At 60.2% G+C, this 22,390-nt stretch overlaps 1 protein-coding gene across 2 annotated transcripts in view; it reads left to right on the plus strand.

Moving 5' to 3' along the window:
- OLFM1 (olfactomedin 1) overlaps positions 1 to 22,390 on the plus strand; it is a 36,797-nt gene that overhangs the window by 11,641 nt on the left and 2,766 nt on the right. The window contains exons 1-5 of one of the 2 annotated variants that reach the window (XM_047768871.1): positions 115 to 325; positions 2,262 to 2,411; positions 7,317 to 7,472; positions 9,578 to 9,797; positions 17,132 to 17,238. In XM_047768871.1, coding sequence (XP_047624827.1) covers positions 176 to 325; positions 2,262 to 2,411; positions 7,317 to 7,472; positions 9,578 to 9,797; positions 17,132 to 17,238 — 783 coding nt within the window. In that variant the 5' untranslated portion in view covers positions 115 to 175. Of the gene's footprint in view, positions 1 to 114; positions 326 to 2,261; positions 2,412 to 7,316; positions 7,473 to 9,577; positions 9,798 to 17,131; positions 17,239 to 22,390 lie in introns of those variants that run through there. The other variant, XM_047768872.1, reaches the window with a different exon arrangement.

The raw sequence follows: 22,390 nt of genomic DNA on the forward strand, positions 1-22,390 counted from the left end.
GTCCGGGACGCGCGGGGCGGCGGCGGCGGCGGCGGCGGGCGGGCGGCGGCGGGCCGAGGGGGCGCGGGGACACGGCCGGGCGCCCCTGCCCGCCGCGGTGCCCGCCGCCTGAAGGCTGCCCGGGGCGCGGAGCCGGCGCCGGCGCGGCGCGGGCGCAGGAGGCATTCGAGGCGCGATGTCGGTGCCGCTGCTCAAGATCGGGGTTGTGCTCAGCACCATGGCCATGATCACCAACTGGATGTCCCAGACGCTGCCCTCGCTGGTGGGCCTCAACACCACCAAGCTCTCGGCGGCCAGCGGCGGGACGCTGGACCGCAGCACCGGCGTAAGTGCGCCCGCCGCCCGCCCTGGCGGGGCCTCCTCCCCGCCCCCTCCCGGTCCCCAGCCCCGGGCGCGCGCCGCGCGGGGAGCAGGGCGCAGGGCAAGGGCACGCGCAGGGGGACCCGCGGTGGCTCCTGCGCGCTGCGGCGGCGACCCTGCTCCCTCCGGCCCCAGCGCCCTCCTCTCCTCGGGTCGAGGTCCCCTCCAGGCGATGCTTCCTGCCTCTGCCGGGTGCCCTGTCGGGGCCAGGGAGCCTGCCAGGGACGCCGAGGCTCGGAGTCCTCATTCAGCTAGCAAGCCCCCGTTGATGGGGTGAGGAAGCTGAGGCAGGGGTCTTGGGGACTTACCCAAGGTCACTCGGCAGGTAAGGGGTGGAGACGCGGTCCGCCCCAGTGTCGCTGGGTCCAGCCTGGGCTCGGAAGTGAGCCCGCCCTACTTTGCAAAAGGCGGACTGGACCGGCAGGAGTGGGGCCCCGGCGCGCGGGAGCTCCTGCCCTCAAAGTCCCTGAGCGCCTTTCCCGCCCCATCCCCATGCCGAGGGCCACCGGTCCGCGGCCCGCCAGGGTGCAGAGGCTCGGGCGGGGCAGGGGAGGCACAGCTGTGCAGCTCGCCCCTCACCTTCTGCGCCCCCTCCCACTCTATCCCCCCAATGCTTCTCCTCCCTCCTCCAAGCCTTAGGGGAGGGGGCAAGGGCCAGGGCCGCCGCTGGGCTGCACGGACCTAGGTGGAGGCTGGAGCCACCCCCCTCGGTGGCAGGGCGGGTGGGGGCGGAAGGGGCGCGCCCCAGGCGGGCTCCCTCTTGGCTAAAAGGAGAGGTGAAGGACACGTAGCTTCCCACTGGGTTTTGGCGGTCAAGGGCGCGGCGCTCTGGGAGGAGGCATCCTGGTGGCCCTTCCTGAGACCTTCATCCCTCCCGCACCTGCTCTTTCAAGAACTGCATGCAGCGTTTTCTTCCAAACGACTTTGTTTCTGCTCTGGGTCCTGCGCTCCTGGGGTTGGAAATGAATGAAATGAAATGCGTCTCCTATGGACTCCCTGCGCCTAACTTCTCCTCCCCAGCTCCACACTAAAAATAGCAGGGAGGTGACCTGAGGCCCCTGGGCAGGCTGCAGAGTCTGTGCTCAGGGAGTGTTTCGGGCCATCGTGTCTGCGGCGTGTACCTGGTGGTCCAGACCACCTGAGCTGGGCTGCAAGGTGACACCAGCCATGTCCCCACGTCAGCAGCCATGCCCAGCTGAGGTTTCGTGATGGGCACACCTCAGGACTGAGGTTGGGTGTGACCCCTGCACACCTCAGGACTGAGTTACTGGTGGCATCCGCCAAATGGCTCGTGGGTGGCAGCCTGCGCGAGTTGGAAGCCTGGCGGCTTCTCGGGCAGCTTTCGCCAGGCTGCCAGCAGGCACATTGCCGGGGCTTGGGGTCGTTGCGGCTCTGGGCTAATAGGCTGCTGCTAGATGCCGGCTCTTGCCGCGGGTGCTTCATCTCCAGCTTCAGGGAGCAGCGGAGCGAGGCTGCGCGAGCCTCCCTGCTCGCCTCACGGGGCGGAGATCTGATTTCTAAATTACGTGCCCGCGGTGAGTCAACCAGCCACTTGTTTTCCTGCCCTGCTCCTCAGCCAGCTCGCAGCCTCTGGCCACCCCGCCCTTCCACCTAACGTAGCAATTGGGTCAGATGCCCAGACTCCAGGCATCCCTTAGATTTCAAAAAAAAAAAAAAAAAAAAAACCCTTGAATTAAAAACATTTTGGAAAGAGTCATGATGATTTGACTCCCCTCCAGCCCTGGGGATCCTGATGGGAGATGGCTGTGTTCCTCCCGCGTGGCCGATGCCTTTGGACCGATTCTTTCCCCGGGGGGGTTGGACGGGGACAGTCATCCCCAAGCTCTCTTGTGCCCTCACTTTCTCTCCCTCCCTCTCCCTCGCCCCATCTGCCCCTCTAGGTGCTGCCCACCAACCCTGAGGAGAGCTGGCAGGTGTACAGCTCTGCCCAGGACAGCGAGGGCAGGTGTATCTGCACGGTGGTCGCCCCCCAGCAGACCATGTGCTCACGGGATGCCCGCACGAAACAGCTGAGGCAGCTGCTGGAGAAGGTGAGTCTTTGCTGGCTGTATGTGCCTGTGTGTGCGTGCCCGTGTGTGCCCGTGCCAGCAGTGAGGCGTGGCTGGCCTGCAGGGCCCGTCCTGGCTCCAGGGCCTCACTCTTCCCTGCGTGTCCCACTGGAAATATTTGTGAAGGAGGCTGGATGGAGCCCCCCGCGGGCTGCCCAGGAGGAGACCCCTTGGGTCCCCCCTCCCCATCTCCAGGTCCCAGCCACAGTCTGTGGTTCCCGGGCTCAGAGTTGGAGCCCAGATGCCTGTGAGTGGAAGGACCTAGGGACAGCCAAGCTGGACGTCCATGCCGGTGGCTGCCTTCTAGGTGCAAAGCAGAGAAAATTGCCGCCTGTGTAAACACCTGGGAATAGCACGTGTGCTTTGCAGGTGCATTTTGAATCTGTTATTTCACTTGATTTTCGCAAGATCCAGGGGAAGGTTTTAAGATGTTCACCCCATTTCAAAAAGTGGGAGTCTGGGCCCAGGGAGAGAGACCAGCTGGCCCCAGCCAGACAGCTGGGCGCGGGGCGTCAGCTCGCAAGCCCGGCCCGCCTTCCTCCTGGCTTGCCCCCTCCACCCCCGGGGAGGCTGGTGCTCCAAGCCACAGCCAGCTGGCTTCCTGGAACATTCCACTAGGGAGCCCTGAGTCTCAGATAACCTGAGAGCCAGCCGGGGGCCGGGGCCAGGGCTGGAGGGGGGGGGGTTACTGAGGGGAGGAGAAGTGGGTGGTCCTTCTGCCCCCTCACCTCCCCCCCCAGGGGGGGGCCGTTTATATCCAGATCCTCCGCATCCTGAGAGCCGGCGCAGTGCACACTCACCCCACACGAGTGCTCACGTGCACACGTGCCCACAGACACCACACACACACCACCTGCAAACACACACACTCACAGCCACCCCCACACCCCACACGTACCACGCTGCATGCACACGCACCATGTATACACCACACACACACACAGCGCACACACACACACACACCACCCACAAACACACATTTGCACACAGACACGTATTCCCACCACACATGTATCGCACACACCGCACACATGTGCATACGCCACGCACACAACACACACAAATACTCGTTACACAGACGCAGTCCCTACACCACACACACAGACAGATGCTCGTTGATACACACACAGGCACACAAATGCTCTGCCCTCTGGAAGCAGCTGGGCAGGGACTCTGGTTCCCTGGCAGGAGAAGGGCTTGGAGGAGCTTGAGCCTCCGGCTCCCCTCCGAGGGCCTGTGTGTTCTTTGTTCTCCGGCCTTCAGCCACCCCAGTAAATCCCTGGAAAAGAATTCAAGACAAATGCACGTAACGGGCTTCACAAACATTCATTAACACCAAATTAGACCAAAGCCTAATTGGGCCTTTAATTATTCATTATGGTAGAGGAGGGAGGCAGAGCGCAGAGGGGCCTCTGGCTGCTGGGCCCCCCCCCTCAAGCCCTTGGGAGGAGGTGCTGGGAGGGTTCCAGAAGCTCTGGGAGCCCCCGGGAGCCCTCCTTCCTGCCTGTGCGTCACAGCCTTACTGCTTAAAAATTTAAAGCCCTATTTTACACCCTGCGGGCGCTGTGTTCTCAGAGCAGAAGCCCTTTGTTGTGGACCAGGCTGGCTCCCTGCGCCAGGAGGGGGCAGGGCTGTGTCCCTCCCTCCCCTCCCCCACCCCCTTTTCCTTCTCTGTTCTTCAGGGGGTGCTGTCCGAGCACCGGGGGCCCGGCTGTGTGTGTTCCTCCAGCCTGGCATAGTGTCGTTAAAACCCACCTGAGAGGCTTCCAGAGTCAGAGCCTTGGATCCCAAATCCGGTCGTGGGAGGAGCCTGGCACCAGTGTGTCCTGAGAGCTCCCCCCACCACCCCCAGGTAGGGCTCAGGAACCAGAGCTGGCCAGAGGCAGGCAGGGGGCCTCGGGGTCTGTTCTTTGATGAAGCGCACGGCCCAGCGTTTGAAAGTGTGGTGGCTGGCTGCTGTGTGACGGTCTCCAGATCACGGAACTTCTCTGAGCCGTGGTCTCCTGGTGTGTAAAGTGGGACTGGAATAGCATCCACCTCCCAGGGGTCTGTAAGGATCAAAGGAGAGCAGAAGCATCAGCCCGGGGTTGTCGTCCCTGCACCTGTTCTGGGGCCGACCTGACTGGACCGGTTCTATACAGTGGAGCCAGGAAGATCCAGGGCCTCTCTTAGCAGCATCAGGCCCCAGAACTAGAGGCAGTGGGAAACACAACAGCCCGATCCAGGCAGCACTGCCAACAGCCAGGCGTTCAGAAATAAAGGGAGTTCCCATCGTGGCCAAGCAGTTAACGAACCCAACTAGGATCCATGAGGACACGGGTTCGATCCCTGGCCTCGCTCCGTGGGTTAAGGATGCGGCGTTGCTGTGAGCTGTGGTGTAGGTCGCAGATGCAGCTCGGATCTGGCGTGGCTGTGGCTGTGGTGCCAACTGGCAGCTGCAGCTCCGATTGGACCCCTAGCCTGGGAACCTCCATGTGCTGCGGGTGTGGCCCTAAAAAGACAAAAGAAGAAAAAGAAAGAAAGGCTGGGGTCACCCCCTAGATAAAGCAGTCAAGCTGGGGTGCTTGCTGAGGACAAAAGGCGTAACTCATGGATCAGCTATGACCATATGACCAGTTGTGGAAATTGTTACCGGTTTCCTTTCTTAAAAAAACAACAAACGAGATAATGTGGGCTGAGCACAGTGCCTAGAACACAGATGGTCCGTAAACATCAGAGGTCAGAGGTTCCCTCCAGGCCAGGGTGTCTTCTGCAGGCTGCTGACGCCCCCCCCCCCCCGCCCCCGCACCTGCGGCCACCTGGGTGGGGCCGGGGGCGGACCGTGTCTTTGGGGGCTGTGTGACCTTGAACCCTTCCGTTGGCTTCTCAGGAGCTCATGCTGCAGGTGGGGAAATGGACGGGCTCAGAGGAGGGGCCTCTGGACCAGGACCTGAGAAGATGCTAAGAGTGGTTTGCTGCCTGGGGCTGAACGAGCTGGTTTCTGATTGGCTGCAAAGGGGATGCGGGAAGGACTGTAGGAGCTTATTGTGTTTCAAGGCAACTGAGTAGCTTGGCATCTTCAGCATTTGTTTTCTCCACTTCAAATTGAGTGAAAAAAAAATTTTTTTGATTTGGGAAAAGCACTCTTCCTCAGGCAGATGAACAGCCCAGAGTGTAGTGTGGGGCCCCCATCAGGGGAACGGGGCTGAAGCCCACGTGGCTTCAGCAGCTGCCGCTCAGCAAGTTTCGGTCTGCAGCCCTGTGGGTTTTGCTGCGACATCAGGAGTCCCCTCAGGAGCAGGGAGGGGTCTTGACTGGAGCTGCCCTCGGGCCCCCTCCTCCCGCCAGCCAGCTGTATGGCTGCGCCGGGGCCTCCGCCTCCTCTGTGGTCCAGCAAGTTGGCTGGGACAGGGGTGTGGGTTACCACTGTGCAGGCGCGGTGCCCACCACGGGGTGGTGTTTCCAAGTGGTGCACGGCCACTTCCGGCTTGGCTCATCAGGGAGGCCTCCCTGGAGGAGGTGGCATGTGGGCTGGGCCTGGCAGAATAAAGGAAACAGGACTTTGCTCTAAAGAAGTCTGCAGCTCCTGAGAGTGACAGAGACAAATATTTGAGGGGGAACAGGGAGACCTGAGGTAATAGAGCGAATAGAGTTGCTTCCCATGAGACACAGGAAAAGAAAAAGCTCAGAGGGCCAGAGTCACCCACGTCCTACTGCAGCTTACAAACCCGAATCTTTAAACGGACAGTGTTCCTTGCAAACAACAAGCCATGAAATCCCAGGCATTTTTAGGCGCCCAGATGAGCGGCATCAGGTTTTCTCCGTTGGGTCTCTCTCTCTTTTACTTTGTTTTACCTGCGGGGCGGAGCAGCCACCAGGAGAACGCAGACCACGCAAACCACGCCATCACCGCATCTCTCACCGACCAGGCGAAGCTAAGCCTGTACCCAGACCATCTTGTTCCTAAAAGGGAGGGGATTTGCAAATTCAACAAAACAGCAGAAAACGAAGGTCTGCAGCTAAGGAGGCCCACCCCCCGCCCCCAGGAACTGGTTCGATTCTGACAAAATGAATGCAGGGACCCCAAGCCTCCTTCCGCCCCCATCCCCCACCACAAAGGCATCTGCCCAGAAGCACAAGCCAGTTTCCCGGAAATAAAATGCGCTGGCAGGTGGCTGCACTGAAACCGCTTTTCCTTGAAGCGCTCTGGAACCCTGTTGAATATTAAAGTTTCATCTTCAGGCAAGACTCAATTCAGATCTGCCTGCAGAGATATACAACAGCGATTCTTCATCTGCAGGGTGATTGATTCCTGACTCCGCTCTGAACGGACCTGTTTGCAGCGTAGTCATCAACTGATGATGCTGGGGGGGGTGAGGGGTGGCGCACAAGATGCAGGCTCCAGGAGCCCGGTCCCCAGCTTCCCGAGTCCCGCGCTTGTGCCATCAGCCCTCTCTGCGGGACACCCAGTGAACTCTGGGGGAGAGAGAAGCTGGCCCTGGGGGTGGGGCGCCCGGCAGTGCTGTTTGTCTTTGTTGGTCTTATATGCCTGCCTGAGTGAGTTCAGCCTGCAGGATAAAGAGACCAGAAACAACCAACTGCCCCCCCCCATCTCCCCAAACCATCCGCCTGGAGCTCTGACCAGTGGGGCCGCAGAGGTCCCTGCCCCCCTGCCTGTAAGAACAGGTCTGGAAGATGGCAGAGGACGTGTTGACCGAACCAGTATGCTCTGTTTGGGGCGTCCTCGGTCATAGCAATCCCTGATACGCTGGTGAACTAGGAAGTCACGCACGGGCCGCTTCTGTCTCCCAGGGGGCTGGCTGACGTCGGCGGCTCCTGTTAGGCGATAGACAAGGGCTTCCGGCACCTGCCGCAGCTCCTTCCTTGAACCTGTTGCATTTTTGGCAGGTGCAAAACATGTCCCAATCCATAGAGGTCCTGGACAGGCGGACCCAGAGAGACCTGCAGTACGTGGAGAAGATGGAGAACCAGATGAAAGGCCTGGAGTCCAAGTTCAAACAGGTGGAGGAGAGCCATAAGCAACACCTGGCCAGGCAGTTCAAGGTAAGTGTGCCCCTCCCCCTCCTCCTCCCCTCCCCTCCCCCACCCCCTCCCTTCCCCTTCTTTGCCCTCCCGTCCCCCACCCTCTCCCCGCCTCTTCCCCCTCCGCCTCCTCCCCCTTTTCCTGCCCCCCCTCTTCTGAGACTGGGTGGGTCTCCCTTCCTGCTCACCCCTGTCCCTCCAGAACAGCAATTAGGGGGCCTGGGAGGCGCCCAGCAAGGATCCCTCTTTGCCTTGCAAATGGCACCTGTCCTGGGAAATTGAGAGGCCACCTGCCCGCGCCCTGGTTTGGCAAAATTCACCTTGAAAGGGGCAGAACTGAGGTGCAGTTTTCACACCTATTAGCTTCCAAGGCCAGGGTCCCAGGTCCCGACTTGTCCAGCCAAGTCACAGATTAGCTGCGGCCAGGGGCACGATTGGTCCTTGCCAATCCACAGCTGCAGGGTGAATCACATTAGCCAAGGATTAGCTAAATTGATTAGAGCCGTTTCTGAGCAGGGCTCACTCGGGGCTCTTCATCACATCTGACCTGATTTATCTGTGACAGGTCGCTCTGTACATTGGTAGGCGAGAGAGAGAGAGAGAGACAGAGACAGAGAGACAGAGAGAGACAGAGAGAGACAGAGAGAGAGGGAGAGAGAGAGAGGGAGAGTGTGTTTCTTCCTTCCCAGTCAATTCCTTTCCTCCGTGTAACTCGGGACATGAAAGCCGGGGTTGGTTTGACCTGAAATTATGTATGCATATGTGCAAATGTGTGTCTAAACACCTAGAGTTTACTCGGCTTCAACATGGTTAAACCGACAAATTATATGCACCTTAATTAAGGTATACATGCATGTTAATGAGAAATCTAGCCCAGATGCAAATGAATGGGTCAAATTACACAGCCCCGCTGGCTGGCCGGAGGGGGAAACTGCTGATGCCGGCTTCCTGTCCTTTTATGCTAATGCCGTCCTTCCCTGCGCTCGCTCGCTCCTGCTGGTTCGCTTTTAAAAGCAATACACTACATAGACGTAATGGCAGGCTGATGAAGGTGTAAATCTCTACGATAAAGAGAATAACAGCCCCTAGATCCTCTTGAGGAGAAATGAGCTGACGGCTCCTGGTGGACACAGGAGGACATGTGCGTGCTTGTGACATGTCATCATGAGTCATCCAGGAGAGAGATTTTGACCTGCCCGACCAGCAAGAGCCTGTGTCTCTCCTTGTGAGGCCAGCCCTCCCTTCTCTGGGCCAGAATCAGATTCCTCTCAAGCCCGGGGTGCCTTCCGCAGTCGAGGGCCAGCGCATCCTTGCAGGCACTGTCCGCGCAGGCCTCTCTCCCAGTTCCATCTCTGCGCCACTGTGGCTCGGGGTCAGAGTAGCAGCCAGCCCTTGCCCACACTTTAACTGCATTGAACCCTTCCAGCAGAAATGGCTACGAGGGCAATAAATTGCTGTTAAAGCGGTTCATTGGGACCAACTCTAGCCTCGACGTGCGATTTTTTTTTTTTTTTCAAGTGACTGTGGGACTATTTGTCTGTTAGTGGCTGTCTGTTGCAGGCAGGCTAGTGAGGTAGTCGTTCAACAGTTTTCATTTTCTTGCTTGCAGGGCTAACTTAAAAGAGAGTTTTTTCAATGCTGCAGTGACTGAAGAGGCAGCTCACTCCCATGTAAGCCTGACAGAGGCCAGAGAGCTATTTTGCACCTTGCATTTTTACTCTGATTTCCCAACACTTAGCACCATAGCCCCAAGGAAACTTGACCACACCCAGGACCTCTTTTGCATGCGACTGTAGATGCATTTCATGAATAAGTTGAACCCTTGTCAATGCATTTTTTGAAACAGAAAAACAAAACAAACAAAAAAGAAACTTTGTGTCTGTGACTTAACGCATGTAACCGTAAGATGTTGCCTTCTAAACTGACAATAAAGACCTTTCCCAAATATGCTGGTGTTCCGGAGACTGTTTAATACGCTCTTTTAACTCCTTTGGGCCAGAATCCATCCATCTCTAAATAAAGGGGGAGCGCACACACTTCCTCACCTAGGGAGAAGCCAGGCCAAGGCAGGGTGTTACGAGTTTTTGCACGCATCGCACTGAACCCAGCTTATTTTAACCTTGCAGGCGATAAAAGCGAAAATGGATGAACTTAGGCCTTTGATCCCTGTGTTGGAAGAGTACAAGGCCGATGCCAAATTGGTATTGCAGTTTAAGGAGGAGGCCCAGAATCTGACGTCAGTACTTAACGAGCTGCAAGAGGAGATTGGCGCCCATGACTACGACGAGCTTCAGAACAGAGTGTCCAATCTTGAAGAGAGGCTCCGTGCATGCATGCAAAAACTAGGTAGGCCCCGAACCCGGCGGGCGGGCGGGCGCTGCACCTCCCGCCCAGCGCGCACAGGCGTAGGGAGTGGTGCTGAAGTGGACAGCGCCCGCCTGGCTTCAGGGAGCCGAGCCGACGGCTGGACCAGGGCTCCTGGGTAGGACCATCTGGAGGGACAGCCCAGTGCAGGCAGCACCCGCCCCAGGGCCTTCCGGGACCCTGCGCAGAGGCCAGCTCTCCGCCCTCACCGAGCGGCACATCTGGAAGACACTAGAACCACGTTAGAAGTGAGATGCCGTCCTCAGAACGCGTGCCTGTGTGCGTGTGCGTGTGTGCGTGTGTTGGGGTGAGTGTTCAAGACACGTTTCATAGGGATGGAAACACACAACTCAGATCCCCGCCAGCTCGAGAGTAGGGGCCGAGGAAGCCCCCCGAGATACTGACTCGTGCAGAAAATCCAATCCCATTCACACAAATGAGGGGCACCCCCTGGGCGCCTGGAAGGGGCGGGCCTGGGAGCCGGTTCCTTCTGAGTCTCACTGGTGCTTGACGCCCCTCCGCCTTCTCAAAGTGCCCGTTAGTTGCTTTAACAAGTCTTCGCTTGTCAGCGTCGAGCCCACTTTTAAATGGCGCGTTTTAAAACCCCGATTCCACGTGTGGGTGTTCTTAGGAAAGATTTGCTGGCTCTTCTCATCAACACAAACGTGGTTTGTGTGCATAATTATACTTTTTCGAGTAACTTTTTGGGTAGCATTTGGGAGAATTCTGCTTTGAGGAAGAAGCTTCCCTTGGGTTTTATCTGATATTCGCACTAGATTCCCCTTTTATTCCCCCCCCCCACTCTCCCTCACACTACGAATACCTTATTATAAACTTAAAACCTCCCCAAAGAACAAATACTTTTAAAACTCCCCAGTGCTCTTGGGTGGAAGAGGGAGAACGTTCAAAGGGCGAGGAGGTCTAGCCAGCCAACCTTTTTGCTTGTCTAGGTTATTTTGGGGGCTGTTCTAGGTGCCCTAGAAAATCCTCCCGACCCGGGAAAGGATGTGAGCTGTGTTGGGAGTAAGAATGACTCCGTGGTCACACGTACACTCAGGCCACGTCACATGAGGGATCACCTGCTGTGGTTTTTCATGTGTGCTTCATGGCGCCCAGGTCCTGGTGTGTCCGGGGCTGGTGACCGGGGACGATCCCGGGAGGGTCTGGCTGGCCGTCTCTACCAGCCCATCCCATTTCGGCATTCCAGGGGTCGGCAGGGCTGTCTGAAGTGTTACTGGGTTTTGGGCTTGTCAGTGGTGGTGGCGCTGTACGATTACTTCCGTTGGGTGCTGTCTCTGGGTTTGGGTTTCCCATAAAGACCCCAAGCCCACATCACCTCTCTCCAGACCCTCCAAACACTCCCGCTGGAGGGCGCTCTCAGCCCCTGGAGCATCGGGAGGTGGGGGTTTTCTTCGTGCTTTATTTCCCCGCAACAGCGTTTTCCCCTCGCTGGTAGACAGACTGTGTAGACAGACCAGTGCGAAACCAAGCTGAAGCCTCCACATCTTCCAAGGAGCAGATCAAGGGGCAAAAATGGAAATTCAGAGTGAAGCCTCACAACCAATGAGAAGCTCAGGGCCTTTCCCAGAGGGTGCTGCCCCCACCCCAGGCGAGCCGCCTTCCCCTGCGAACTCAGCCTGTTTTAGCAGCTGGGTGAATTTCCCTTAAGGCGCACAGTCTGGGGCTTTCCGTGGCTACCCTCCGGCCACTGAAATAGTTGCCTTGGGAGTAAAGAGAGGATGAAGAGCCCCCGGGGCTCTGTTCTCCACCCAAGGGTCCTGTGTGGCCTCACCTCTCCGCATAAGTCCTTCTTTAGAAAGACCTTGACCGGTAGGCGGGCCGCTGAGTCTGCGGGGGGTGGAGTTCCGGGTCTGTCTTTATCCTTGGCGACTTCAGCGAACACCAAACTGAGAACCCCCGCCCGGGGCAGGCAGGACCCTAAAGCAGTAAGTGCCACTCGGCAGCCAGGTGGCTCTCGCACGGCCTGACCGCTTGGCATTTCAGATGCCTCTTTGTCTGTAAGATGAAGTGTAGAGAAGTCCCCGTGCCCTGGGGTCACCGCCGGAGTCCTGGTCACCTCGCGCATCGCGGGCTGCGCGCTGTGCCCGGCACAGAGCAGGCGGTGGTAGGACACGTAGGTCATTAGTCAGTGGGCGATGGATGTGATTGGTAGAAAGAGGGACCGCTGGATAGGTGGGTAGATAGGTAGGCAGGTCAGAAGACAGGTAGGTACACAGATTACAGGTGTAGGAGGGAAGGTAGGCAGGAAGAGAACAGCTGGGTCAGTAGGTAGACAGCTGATAAGTCGATAGGTTGGCAGGCAGGTCCCAGTAGGCAGGTGGATGGCAGATAGTGGGTAGATTTTGTTGCCGCTGCTTCTCCCTCTTCCTGGTTTTCACCCAAACTCCGTAACTTAAAGACCCAACTGCTATCCTGTGGCTGCTTAATTTAGTCGTATTTTAGCCTTGCAAATAGGTACCATCTCAGCAGCCTGTTTCCTCGCCAGAGGTTGCCAAGGAGGGTGAAACAGGGAACCAGCTGCCGGCTCCGACGCTGTCCTGGGCAGACAGGACTTCTGAGATGCAGCGCGAGAGCCCGCAGCCCCTCCCTGCTGCCCCCGCCCCACCCCCAGGTCTGAAGCCTGACTGTAGGTCCCCGGTTTTGAGTGGGGAATCGGCTCTCCTTCCAGGTCCCCGAAGGCGCTTAATTAGGTCTCTCCTTCTCTTCGGATCCATGTGGCTGATGATTCCTGGCCCCAGAACAAGGGCTGGAGGTTCCACTGGTTTTGGGTTTCCGTTGTGAAATCCCTCTCTCCGTGGGATTGTACGTTTTTCCTCATGGCCCAGCCAGAACTTGAGTCTGAAACTCTGATTCTAGAACAGGACCCTGGGCTCAGCATCTCTCCAGCACGCTATGGAAGGGAGGCAGGTGCTCAGCACTGGTTCCCCTGTGGCTCCTCTTGTTCCCAGGGGAGGCGGAGACGGAGCTGCCCAGGGACCCTGTGGCCCTGCGCTGGGACAGGGGACTGCGGTGGCACTCCACAGAGCGCCTGCGGAGTCAGAAGCCCCAGCAGCTAAACCAGCTGAAGCCAGAGACTTAGGATCCAATGCGGAATGCTGCTTGTAGCGAGTGCATCGTGCACCTGTTGGGGTGTTTTCCTGTCTGTGAGATGCGGGGGACTAGCTGACCTGGGGGCTTCCGCTAGTTGGACCATCCTGGGACTCTGGTGCTGAAGGCCTCCTAGGGTCAAGGAGACAGAGAGGGGGCCCTTACCTCCTCCCCAGGGGCCTGAGGGAGCTGAGCAAGTGGCTGCCAGGAACGGTGGATAAATCATCCGATTTGCACTCAAGGTTGAGCATGAGGTTTGGGGAGCCTTGGTCCACAGGCGAGCCCACCAAGTCCCAGTGCTGCTCCAACAGTGGGGTCCGGCGGGCGGGCAGGGGTTCCCCCCTGAGTCCTTCTGGGCAGTGCTTGGAATTGCCTGTGGCAGAGGCCTCCCAGCGCCATCCCTGCCCTGGGGGTGGAGGAGAGCATCCCGGGGGGCCCCTCCCGCTCTGGGCCTGCGAGCAGGGGAGGCTGCCCCCTCTGGTTATTTCATCTGCAGGGACGTTTGTCTGATGACGCGCCCAGTTTTGCAAACTCTCTTTCCAGTCTTTGAGGGATAAAAGTTGGGAGATGGCCTCAGAGGCCTGGCGGTCCTGGGACCCGTCTGCTTTCCACGGGGCCCCCGACCCCTCCTCTGGTCTCCGGCCTGACTCCTTGCCCCACCCCTGGGCCTGTGTAGTCTCCGTTTGGGGCTCATTTGGGCTGCTGTTCAGAGAGGCCTCCTTCTAGGAACAGCAAGAAGATGGAGTCACCTGCAGGGGCCCTGCTTTGTCCCAGCTCCCAGCTCGCAAGGCGGCCGGCCCCTCCTCCTGAGACCCATCCCAGGGCCCTCCGCCCTCCGAGCTGGGAGCCCAGCCTCCTCTGAGATGCACCTGCTCACGGCCCGAGCTCCACCCTCCCCTCCCTCCCCCTCCCAGGCTCACGAATCCTGAGCACTCGTGACGGAGAGAGGGACACTTTCCTGAACTGATTGTGCCAAGACTCCGCCTCACGGCTCTGCCTCGGGGCTTTTTTAGATCCTGTCAGTTCCTGAGGTCTTGGCAAAACCAGTCTGGACGGAGAACCAAAAATAGCTCCCTGACTCCAGCCCCAGTGGAGCGCCAAGTCCACAGCCAGGAGTTTGAAGAGCGGGGCTCCGGGGCCAGCTGGACCCTCTCCTGCAGCCTCTAATCCAAGATTCTAAGGCTCCCCCAGGGGCTGGGGATGGGGGGGCTTGGACCCTCAGCCACAGTGAGCTCAGGGCATGGAGTTGGGAGACCTCCCCCCAGGGCGGAGCTGATGCCCCTGCAGACGCTGCCTCCCGCCCCCCCATAGGTGGGCTCCTGTTCACAGCAGCCGCAGGTGGCCAGCCGGACACAGGTACCATCCAAGGCAGCCGGGGGCCTGGACTTGGCCACGGTCTGTCTGGATCCCTGGCTGCTGGCCTCAGGGAGCAGTTCCTCTGATAGGTGTCCCACTGCTTTAACTCCCAGAGCCACTGCTGAGGTGGGTGCCGTTATGCCGGGCATGGAAGCGGCCGCCCACCTGCACCCCCGTTCCCTCTCCTGGACGCCTAGGAGAGCAGGGCTGACTGGGGTTTCTGGGAGATGGATGGGTTTACCCCTCAGTTCCCGAGAGATGAGTCATTCATTCCTTTCAGACACCGCCCCAGGCTGAGACTTCGGGGTGGGGGGTGGGGTGGGGGGTAACAGCATCCTGCCCGGGAACACCCAGACCCCATGTCCCTGCCCAGGGAGGCAGGGCGGGTGCCCCCAGAAGGAGCAGGCTCAGCAGAGGCATCCGTGTGGGTCCAGGCACAGGAGACAGGTGGGCGGGTGGAGCTGGGGAGGAGGGGGATGTCGGCACGTCTCAGGGGGCAGGCAGCCCAAGGGAAGGTGCGGACGGAAGAGCGAGCTGGGCCGTCCACCCACCGTCTGCGTGCCTCCTGACTGTGACATGGGGGACAGATGTCTGCTTCCTCTGGGGGAGGTCGTCCCAGGCAGAGAGGCCGCTGAAGCCTGGGACAGAGCCTCAGCGCGGGCGGGCACCTCCCCAGGAGGTGTGTCCACGACAGCACAACAGCAAGTGTCCCCCCACCCCGGGGCCCCTGATCCATGACACCCTTGGGGCCATGGCACCTTGGGACTTCTTCCAGACAGGACCACGTCCCCAGCTAGCCTCTGCTAGCATCTCCCAGTCCCACCAGTGGGGGGTAGGGGGTCTGCTGTCTCCAGGGGGGCAACTCAGAAAGCCCCCCTAGGTCACAGGAACAATGAGAGTGCGTGGGGGGAACCAGCCTAGTGCCCTGCCTCTCGCCCACCCACATTCCTCTAGACAGACCACCCCCCAAGGGAACCCCACCCCGAGTCCTCAAGACCCTCGTGGGATGAGAACAGGGCTCTGGTGGACAAGCATGTTCTCGTGAGATTTCCAAGGACCCAGTGACTCCTGCCTTACTCCTGGTTGCTGCAGACGCTGGCTAATGTCCAGCGCCCTCTGTCCTCCTGCAGATGGAGGGGTGGACGGGAGGGACAGCCCCTCTCTCCGCAGTGCCCGCCGCCCACCTGCAGACGCACCTACCTGCCCTGCAGGCCATGGTTGCCAGGAAGCCTCGGGCCGCGAGGGGACAGCATGTCAGCGGGAAAGCATAGCTTTCCTTCTCAAAGGGAACAGGCAAAGTACAGACTGGGAAGGGGTGGGCAAGTAAAAATAGTTGTGTTTCCTTTTCAAATCTGGGCCAGAGGCAGCGGCCCAGGGAGCGGGGCCGCCGGGCCTTAGAGCAGGGCAGCGTGACTTGATGGGAACTTGGTTGTAAAGCCACCTTTCTTCTGCTCGCAGTCGGCGCCCAACCCCTGCACCAAGCCTCGAATTGCCCAGATCCCAGCTCTTCCGGATGACACAGAGCCGAGGCGGCGCCCGGCACCAGGCTGGGGTCGGGAGGGTCCCTCTCACAGGCTGGCGCACTGTGAGGCTGACAGATGCACTTGCCTGCTTCAAGTTCGGAGGGAGGGGGAGGCCCCAGACCCGGCGGTGGTGGGCGTGGCCCTCCCCCAGGGCGGCTCCCCGTCCGGCCCACCTTCAAGGCTGGATTACCCTGGTTACACTGCGGTCCCCAGGCTGTCACGGGCCATCCTCTGAAAATGGGCCGATCTCCGGACTGGGTGCTAACACCGTGGCCGTTTAGCGGGGCAGGCAGAGCTGGGAAGTGTCACGCAGGCCTGGCCTGGAGGAGAGGGAGGGCGTTACAGAGGACACGGGTCCCGCATTCCTACGTCGAGGGGCGAATTGGCTCCTGTGGCCCAGGAGCGGATTTCCGCTTGGCACCGTGGCCACCGTGGGCTCTCGGGGGCAGTGGGACAGGTGCCAGGCTGAGTCAGGAGGGCTGGGTTCCCGCTTCATCCAGGCTGAGTGGCCCCGAGCGTGTCCCCGTTGGTCTCCATCCACCATCCGTGGGCGGGACAGTGCGTCACCCGCATGCTTCCGGTTGGGCAGTGCCTTCAAAGCCCAGCCCTGCAGCCCCCGGTGGACGCTCACAGGTCTGGGCCCACCAGCGGGAGGGGCAGCCGTGCTCCTGGTCTGGTTGTAATGGTTGGAAGAGCGCCTGGTAGTGAGTCCTGCGGAGGAGAGGCCCCCATCCTTAGTCGCTTCTATTTTATTTTATTTTATTTTACTGTCTTTTTAGGGCTGCACCTGCGGCACATGGAGCTTCCCCAGCTAGGGGTTGGACCAGAGCTACAGCTGCCAGTCTACACCACAGCCACAGCGATACTGGAGCCTTCACCCACGGATCAAGACCAGAACCCAAGCCCTCGTGGATCCTGGTCGGGTTCCTTCCCACTGAGCCACAGTGGGAACGCCACTTTTTATTTTATTTTTGCTCTCCGTCCCTTCTTAGAACCATTCGAGCCTCGCCCGGCGCCTCGCATCCCGCACTGGGCCTTCGGATGCACCTTCTCCATCAGCCTTAGGAGGTGCACCTGCTGCTGCTCCCCCCTGACACCCCCCAATTCCCAGAGGAGGAAACGGAGTCTGGGCGAGGCTGACCCCCTACCCGCACCTCCCACACCTGGAGGTGGCGCTCTGGCACCCCCTCCCCCCCAGCCTGTCTCCCATGGATCTCGCTGGCCCCCAGGGCTGGGGTACCCTGGGAAGAGCAGGGCAGGAGCAGCAGCCGAGGGAGAGGTGGGGGTCGGGCCAGGACACTCACCTCCGTGCCGTGCCCTCTCTTCCAGCATGTGGCAAGCTGACGGGCATAAGCGACCCCGTGACCATCAAGACGTCCGGCTCCAGGTTTGGGTCTTGGATGACGGATCCTCTAGCCCCAGAAGGTGACAACAGGGTAAGTGCCTTCTTCCTCAGGCCCAGGTCTGGGTTGGGTTTGGACCGGCCTGGGGGACAAAGCTTGGTGGCCCTGGGGAGTGTTCCAGGGACTTTGGGGAGCGGCCCAGGTCCCTGGCTGAATTTTCCTGTGCCAACCCAGAGTCACAGACCTAGGGTGGGGTTCCACGTGCAGTCGACGGTGGCAGTGATGGGGGCTGTGGGCTGCGATGCGCCCCCGCAGGCAGGGCTCTCTCCCTGGGGGCTCGGAGGCGCCTCTAGGCCGAAGCCTTCAGAGGCTGGCGGCCCTGCCCCCGCGCCGCTAGGCCCTCTTGTTTTAATGACTTCTCATTTGGGTTTCATTTGCCATTCCTTTCATGGCTGATGGAAACGCGTGTTCTTTTTTGATTTAGGAAAAAAGCCACGTTCTTTTTTTTCTAGACGTTTCCCCCTGGGGTAAAAACTCTGAAAGAGAGAGAGATGAGTGCCGTATCTGGACGAGGAAGTGGGGCGCTGGGTTCTGTGGTTGGAGTCCCTTTGGCGTGTGGGGACAGGCGGCTGGCTAGCATCCTTGGGGAGCGTTTCACCAGAGGGGAGTGCCACACGCCCAGCTTCTGGGTCTCAGCGGAAGAGAGGAGTGGCGGGCAGCGCCATCCCTGGTGACCCACCCACCTACCGCTGGCACCCCGCCGTCCAGGGCCTTTCTTTTCCAGCCCCTTGCTGGCAGGACGTTTAGAAAATAAACATTAAAAACGGCCGACGAGAAAGGAGCTGAGACATTTGAGATCCCCGGAGCGGCGTCTGGGGGACCTTTAGTAGGAAGGGACCTGGAGCTTTCGGGCCTGTACCGCCCCCGCCCCTTCCCGCCCTCCCGGCAGCCTGACGGCTTCTGTCTAGAACAGGAAGGGGCACCTGTCTCTGGCACACTGTCTCCTTCTGGGGGGGGCCACGGCGGACCGAGTCGGGCTGTCTAGCGGCCTGTGCATCTGTCTTTATCCGACAACTTCCAGCGGGAGGGGGGGGCCCCCCACACCTCCCCCGACCCCGGGCAGGCCAGAGCTTCTTCCTGGAGCCTGTGCCCGGTTTTGCCAGCAGTGTCCAGGAGGCTGCAGACCCCGGCTACGGCTAGGGGCAGATATTTGGGGGCTGAAGTTCCTTTCTGTTTTGTTTTCGGAATTGTGGCAGCTAGCTGGTGCTTGGGCATCTTCTAACAATTTAATTGGCCCATGAACGACCAGTTCATGGCCAGTTTCCAATGGAACTGACCCGTGGTTGCCCCAGCCACCGTTCAGTGCTGTCCCCGTGGAAAGCCCCACTCTGTCCCGCGTTTGATCAGGCACCTGCTCTCGCCGCAGCCATCGGTGATAATTACAGTAACAGGGCTGTGAGAACCAGACCGCGACGGTGGGGCCTGGGGGGGGTCCGGGGGGTCCTGCCTACCCGTCCTGCTTTGGTCCCGCAGCCGCCCTCCAGCCAGCGGGTCACAGTGGTCTCCGCTCTGCCGATGAGAAAAGCCAGGCTCAGGAGGGCCACGTGACCCACCCAGTCTTGGCAAAGGCTGGACAATGGTTTTATTTATTAGCCGCAGGCCATTGATTAGCCGTGGATGTTCTGAGCCGAGGCTCCTCTCGATTACCCTCCCCCCACCCCGTGTCCCCACCCCACCCCGCCCCTCTGCACAAACCCAGCAGGCTGCTGGGACCACTGAGCCTGGTACAGCTGGGACGAGCCCCAGGCTGGAGGACCCTCCACGCCTGACTCGACACCAGAAGCACCGCTGGGTCCCCCATCTGACATCACTTCCCTTTGTTGTCGTGAGTGCTCTTCAAATTGCCTTTTCTCGGATACCAAGCAGCAGGGCTCCCAGAAGCCCCTGGGCCACGTGGATGTGGGTTTGCGAGGCGGCGAGGCGGTGATGGATGCGTTTGGAAATTAGACGTCTCTCTTCTGCTTGATGACTTGGTCACCTTCAGGGAAAGGGGCCCTTGTGATGGATGAGGCGGATGCAGGAGAGCGGGAGGGCGGAGCCGGAGGGCGGCCGGAGGGCCTGGGGACAGAGGGAGGGGAGCAGCTGGCCAGCAGGGGGCCGTGGGGGTCTGCTCCGAAGCTTTGGGCAGTTGGCAGCCCTGCCCCAAGCCAGGAGCTCGGCACAGCTGCCAGCTCGCAGCCTGCAAGGGACACGTCCGCAGGCCCCACCGTTGATCTGGAAAGGCGCTGCTTTGTTTTGTTTTGGTCTTTTCCAGTCTTCCAACCCATTTTGATCACACACACTGGAGACCAGTAACTCCCTCCAAAAACAGAAATCAATGTCAGCTTCAGGGCCAGAGGCTCCCAGGAGCAAGCTAAGAGGTTGGGGCCCGCGAGGGTGGGGTGGGGTGTCGGGGAATGCCTTGGGCTCCCTGGTCAGGGAGCCCTTGAAGGGGCCTTCGGGTCCCCCTGCCTTTGTGCGGAGCTGTGAGAACCAAGCCAGCTCTTTCCCTAAGCACCAGCTGTGTGCCAGGCTCTGTGCTGGGCTCTGGAGGTCTTCTACCCTGTCCAGAAGCAGCCTTCTCACCACGGTGACCGGGCCACGTGCTTCCGAGGGCCCCAGGGCTCCAGAAGCCCGGTCCTCGTGCCCGGCTGCGCCCCCCCTGCTGGGAGATCACGTGTGTTCCAGGGACCCAGTTCCCGGGTGCAGAACCCCAAGACCTCTGACTGTGACCCTCCTGGGGGCCGGCTTTACCATCCTCTTACTGGCCTCGAAGTCCCGGGACGGCTCACATCCGTCCTTAGTGAGGGGACCAGCCAGCCTCTGGCCCTGTTCCAAGGAGGCCGTCTCATCACAAAAACCATCCCATTGCACAAACAGCAGTGAGCTTAGCTGCATGTTTAAAAGTCCTTCCCTGTCGTCTAAACAGTGTTCAGCCATCCACCTGGGGTATACAGATCCTCCGAATCCCGCTCCCCAAAGGGCAAGGGCTCCCAAACGGGCAGCCGCACTGTCCCGTGCGGTCAGTGGTCAGCGGTCAGCCCAGATCCCGCACGGCTCAGGAAATGCCAGCGCCCCTTCTGGCCGTCTCTCCGTCGTCGCAGGGGCTGTCTGGGGGCTGCCGACCCCGCCCCCTTTGGACCCTCCTCCCCAGGGGAGTCTCCCCACCCCTCTTGCTCCCTTCAGAGCCTTTTGCCCTGTGCCCCAGCTCCCCAGGGTCACCTCCTGCTGGGGATGTCACGTCCTGCCACAGCAGACCAGACACGGCCAGTGGCTCAGCCAGCGCCCCCACCCCACTGCACCTTTCTCAGCCGTGTCCCTGCCTCACCGTGGAAGGTGGGGGCCCCGTGCCCTGCCCTGCACCCACATGGCCTCTTTGCTGAAAAGCACAAGAAAATAACAGGGGCCATTAGGCAAATCCCACGTTCTCGGTAAATGCCACCACGTGGAACAGAAATGCAGTCGAGACGTGGGAACTCCCAGGTTTTCTTACGTGGGAGGTGGTGTCGGGTGCCCTGGGTCCAGGGAGCCTGCCCGCAGCATCCGCCCAAAGCCCAGCATTTGCAAAGGAGAGAGGGAATCTGAGCTGGCTTTTTTTTTTTTATCTTTGGGGCCCCCATGGAGGGGGGAGTGCTTGCTGGGGTGGGAGGCACACTGGCCTCTGACCTGCCCAGGAGCCTCCGTGAGCAAAGGCACCAGCAGCCTCTCACTCAGGGACCTTCTTTCTGTTGGGAGAGGGGGCTTTAAGCTCTGGCCCTCCCCCACGACCCCTTCTCCCTTGGCCGCCCTGGCTTCTCACCCCCTCGTGTCCTCAGCTCTCCCCATCCCGGGTCTGGGTCCCCGAGGTCCTTCCTGCAGGAGGTCATGCACAGGGAGCTGCCATCCGCATGGGGCATGGCCCCGAGGTTGGCAGCACCTGGGGGGCAGGGTCTGTTCCCATCACCTGGAAAGGGGGAGGCGCACAGCCACGTGGGCCCCTCCGGCCATCCTGCCAGGCAGTGGGTGAGACGGGCACCGTGGTCAAGCCTGGGAACAAGTGGGTGGAAAGTCGCCCTCTCCTTCAGTCCGTGCCCGGAAACAGAGCTGGCTCTGCGGGGACAATGGGCATCAGAAGGCGGCCTTGAGCCTGGGGGGACATGGCCGGGAGAAGGCTGGCCATGGGCGTGTCCTATGCAAATGCAGGGTCCAGCCCACTTTCTGGTCAGCCGACTGGACCGTGAGACCCTGGGCGGGACCCTCGCCTCTGAGCCCCTCTGAGTTGGGGACTTGGAAGGGGCGCCTCAGGAACCCTGCTGTGTGGTAGTGTCTCCTAGAAGCTGTAGCCAGACCATGCCTGGCTACACCCCAAGGTCCATGTCGTGTTCTGGGGGAGCGAAATCTGGTTCCAGGCCTTAGCAGAGAGGCAGGGGTTCTGGGCAGCGCCCTGGAGCTGACAAGGTTCCATCTGCGCCTCGGGGCATGGACGGGGTGGCATGGACAGGGGGTGGGGGGAAGGGAAGGGCATTTGAGGTGAGACGGGAGTGGACTCAGAGGAGGGGACCCCGCTGCCCACGAGGGGCCCTCGCCACAGGCCACTCGGGGCTCCCGTGACCTGCGTCTCTTGTGCACAGAGGGTCTCACTGGTAGCTGAGACCCCCCCCCCCGGCCCAGGCCAGGAGCTGGTTGTCAGGCGTTTAGTATCTTGGGCTGATTTTTCCCTCCCAAACTGCATTTCCCGAGTGTTGTGCCCTGGGTCCGATTTGCCCGTTTATTAGAGAAAAAGGCTATTCACAAAGTCTTAGCCATTGGCTGCTGACGTCATGCAGCTCTGCCCAGGGGAAAGGGGTGCCGGGTCCCTGGGGGTACCAGGGAGCCTCCGTGGAACCAGGTCCCCCTGATCCAAACCCACTCGTGGGGGAGGCAGACAAGGACACCTGTTCCAGGAGCTGAGGTGGGGGAGGGGCCGGGAGAGGGTGCAAAGCAGCATGTTGCTTGAGCTAAGTCTTGCGAGCAGCGAGCTCCTGGTCTAGGAGGTGGCCCAGGGAGGTCGGCATATCCCCCCGCACCCCCCCCCGCTCCGCCCCGCGTAGCCCCCACCGCCCCACCCCCGCTGCGCCTGTCCCGTTCTGTCTAATCCATGACCCACATTACAGAGCCTGGGATAATAAAAGCCTCAAACGAGACCCAATTTAAAAGAAAAAAAAAATCTTGTTGAAACAAAAGGCAC

This window comes from Phacochoerus africanus, chromosome 2 (assembly GCF_016906955.1).
Source record: "Phacochoerus africanus isolate WHEZ1 chromosome 2, ROS_Pafr_v1, whole genome shotgun sequence".
NCBI classification, from domain to species: Eukaryota; Metazoa; Chordata; class Mammalia; order Artiodactyla; family Suidae; genus Phacochoerus; species Phacochoerus africanus.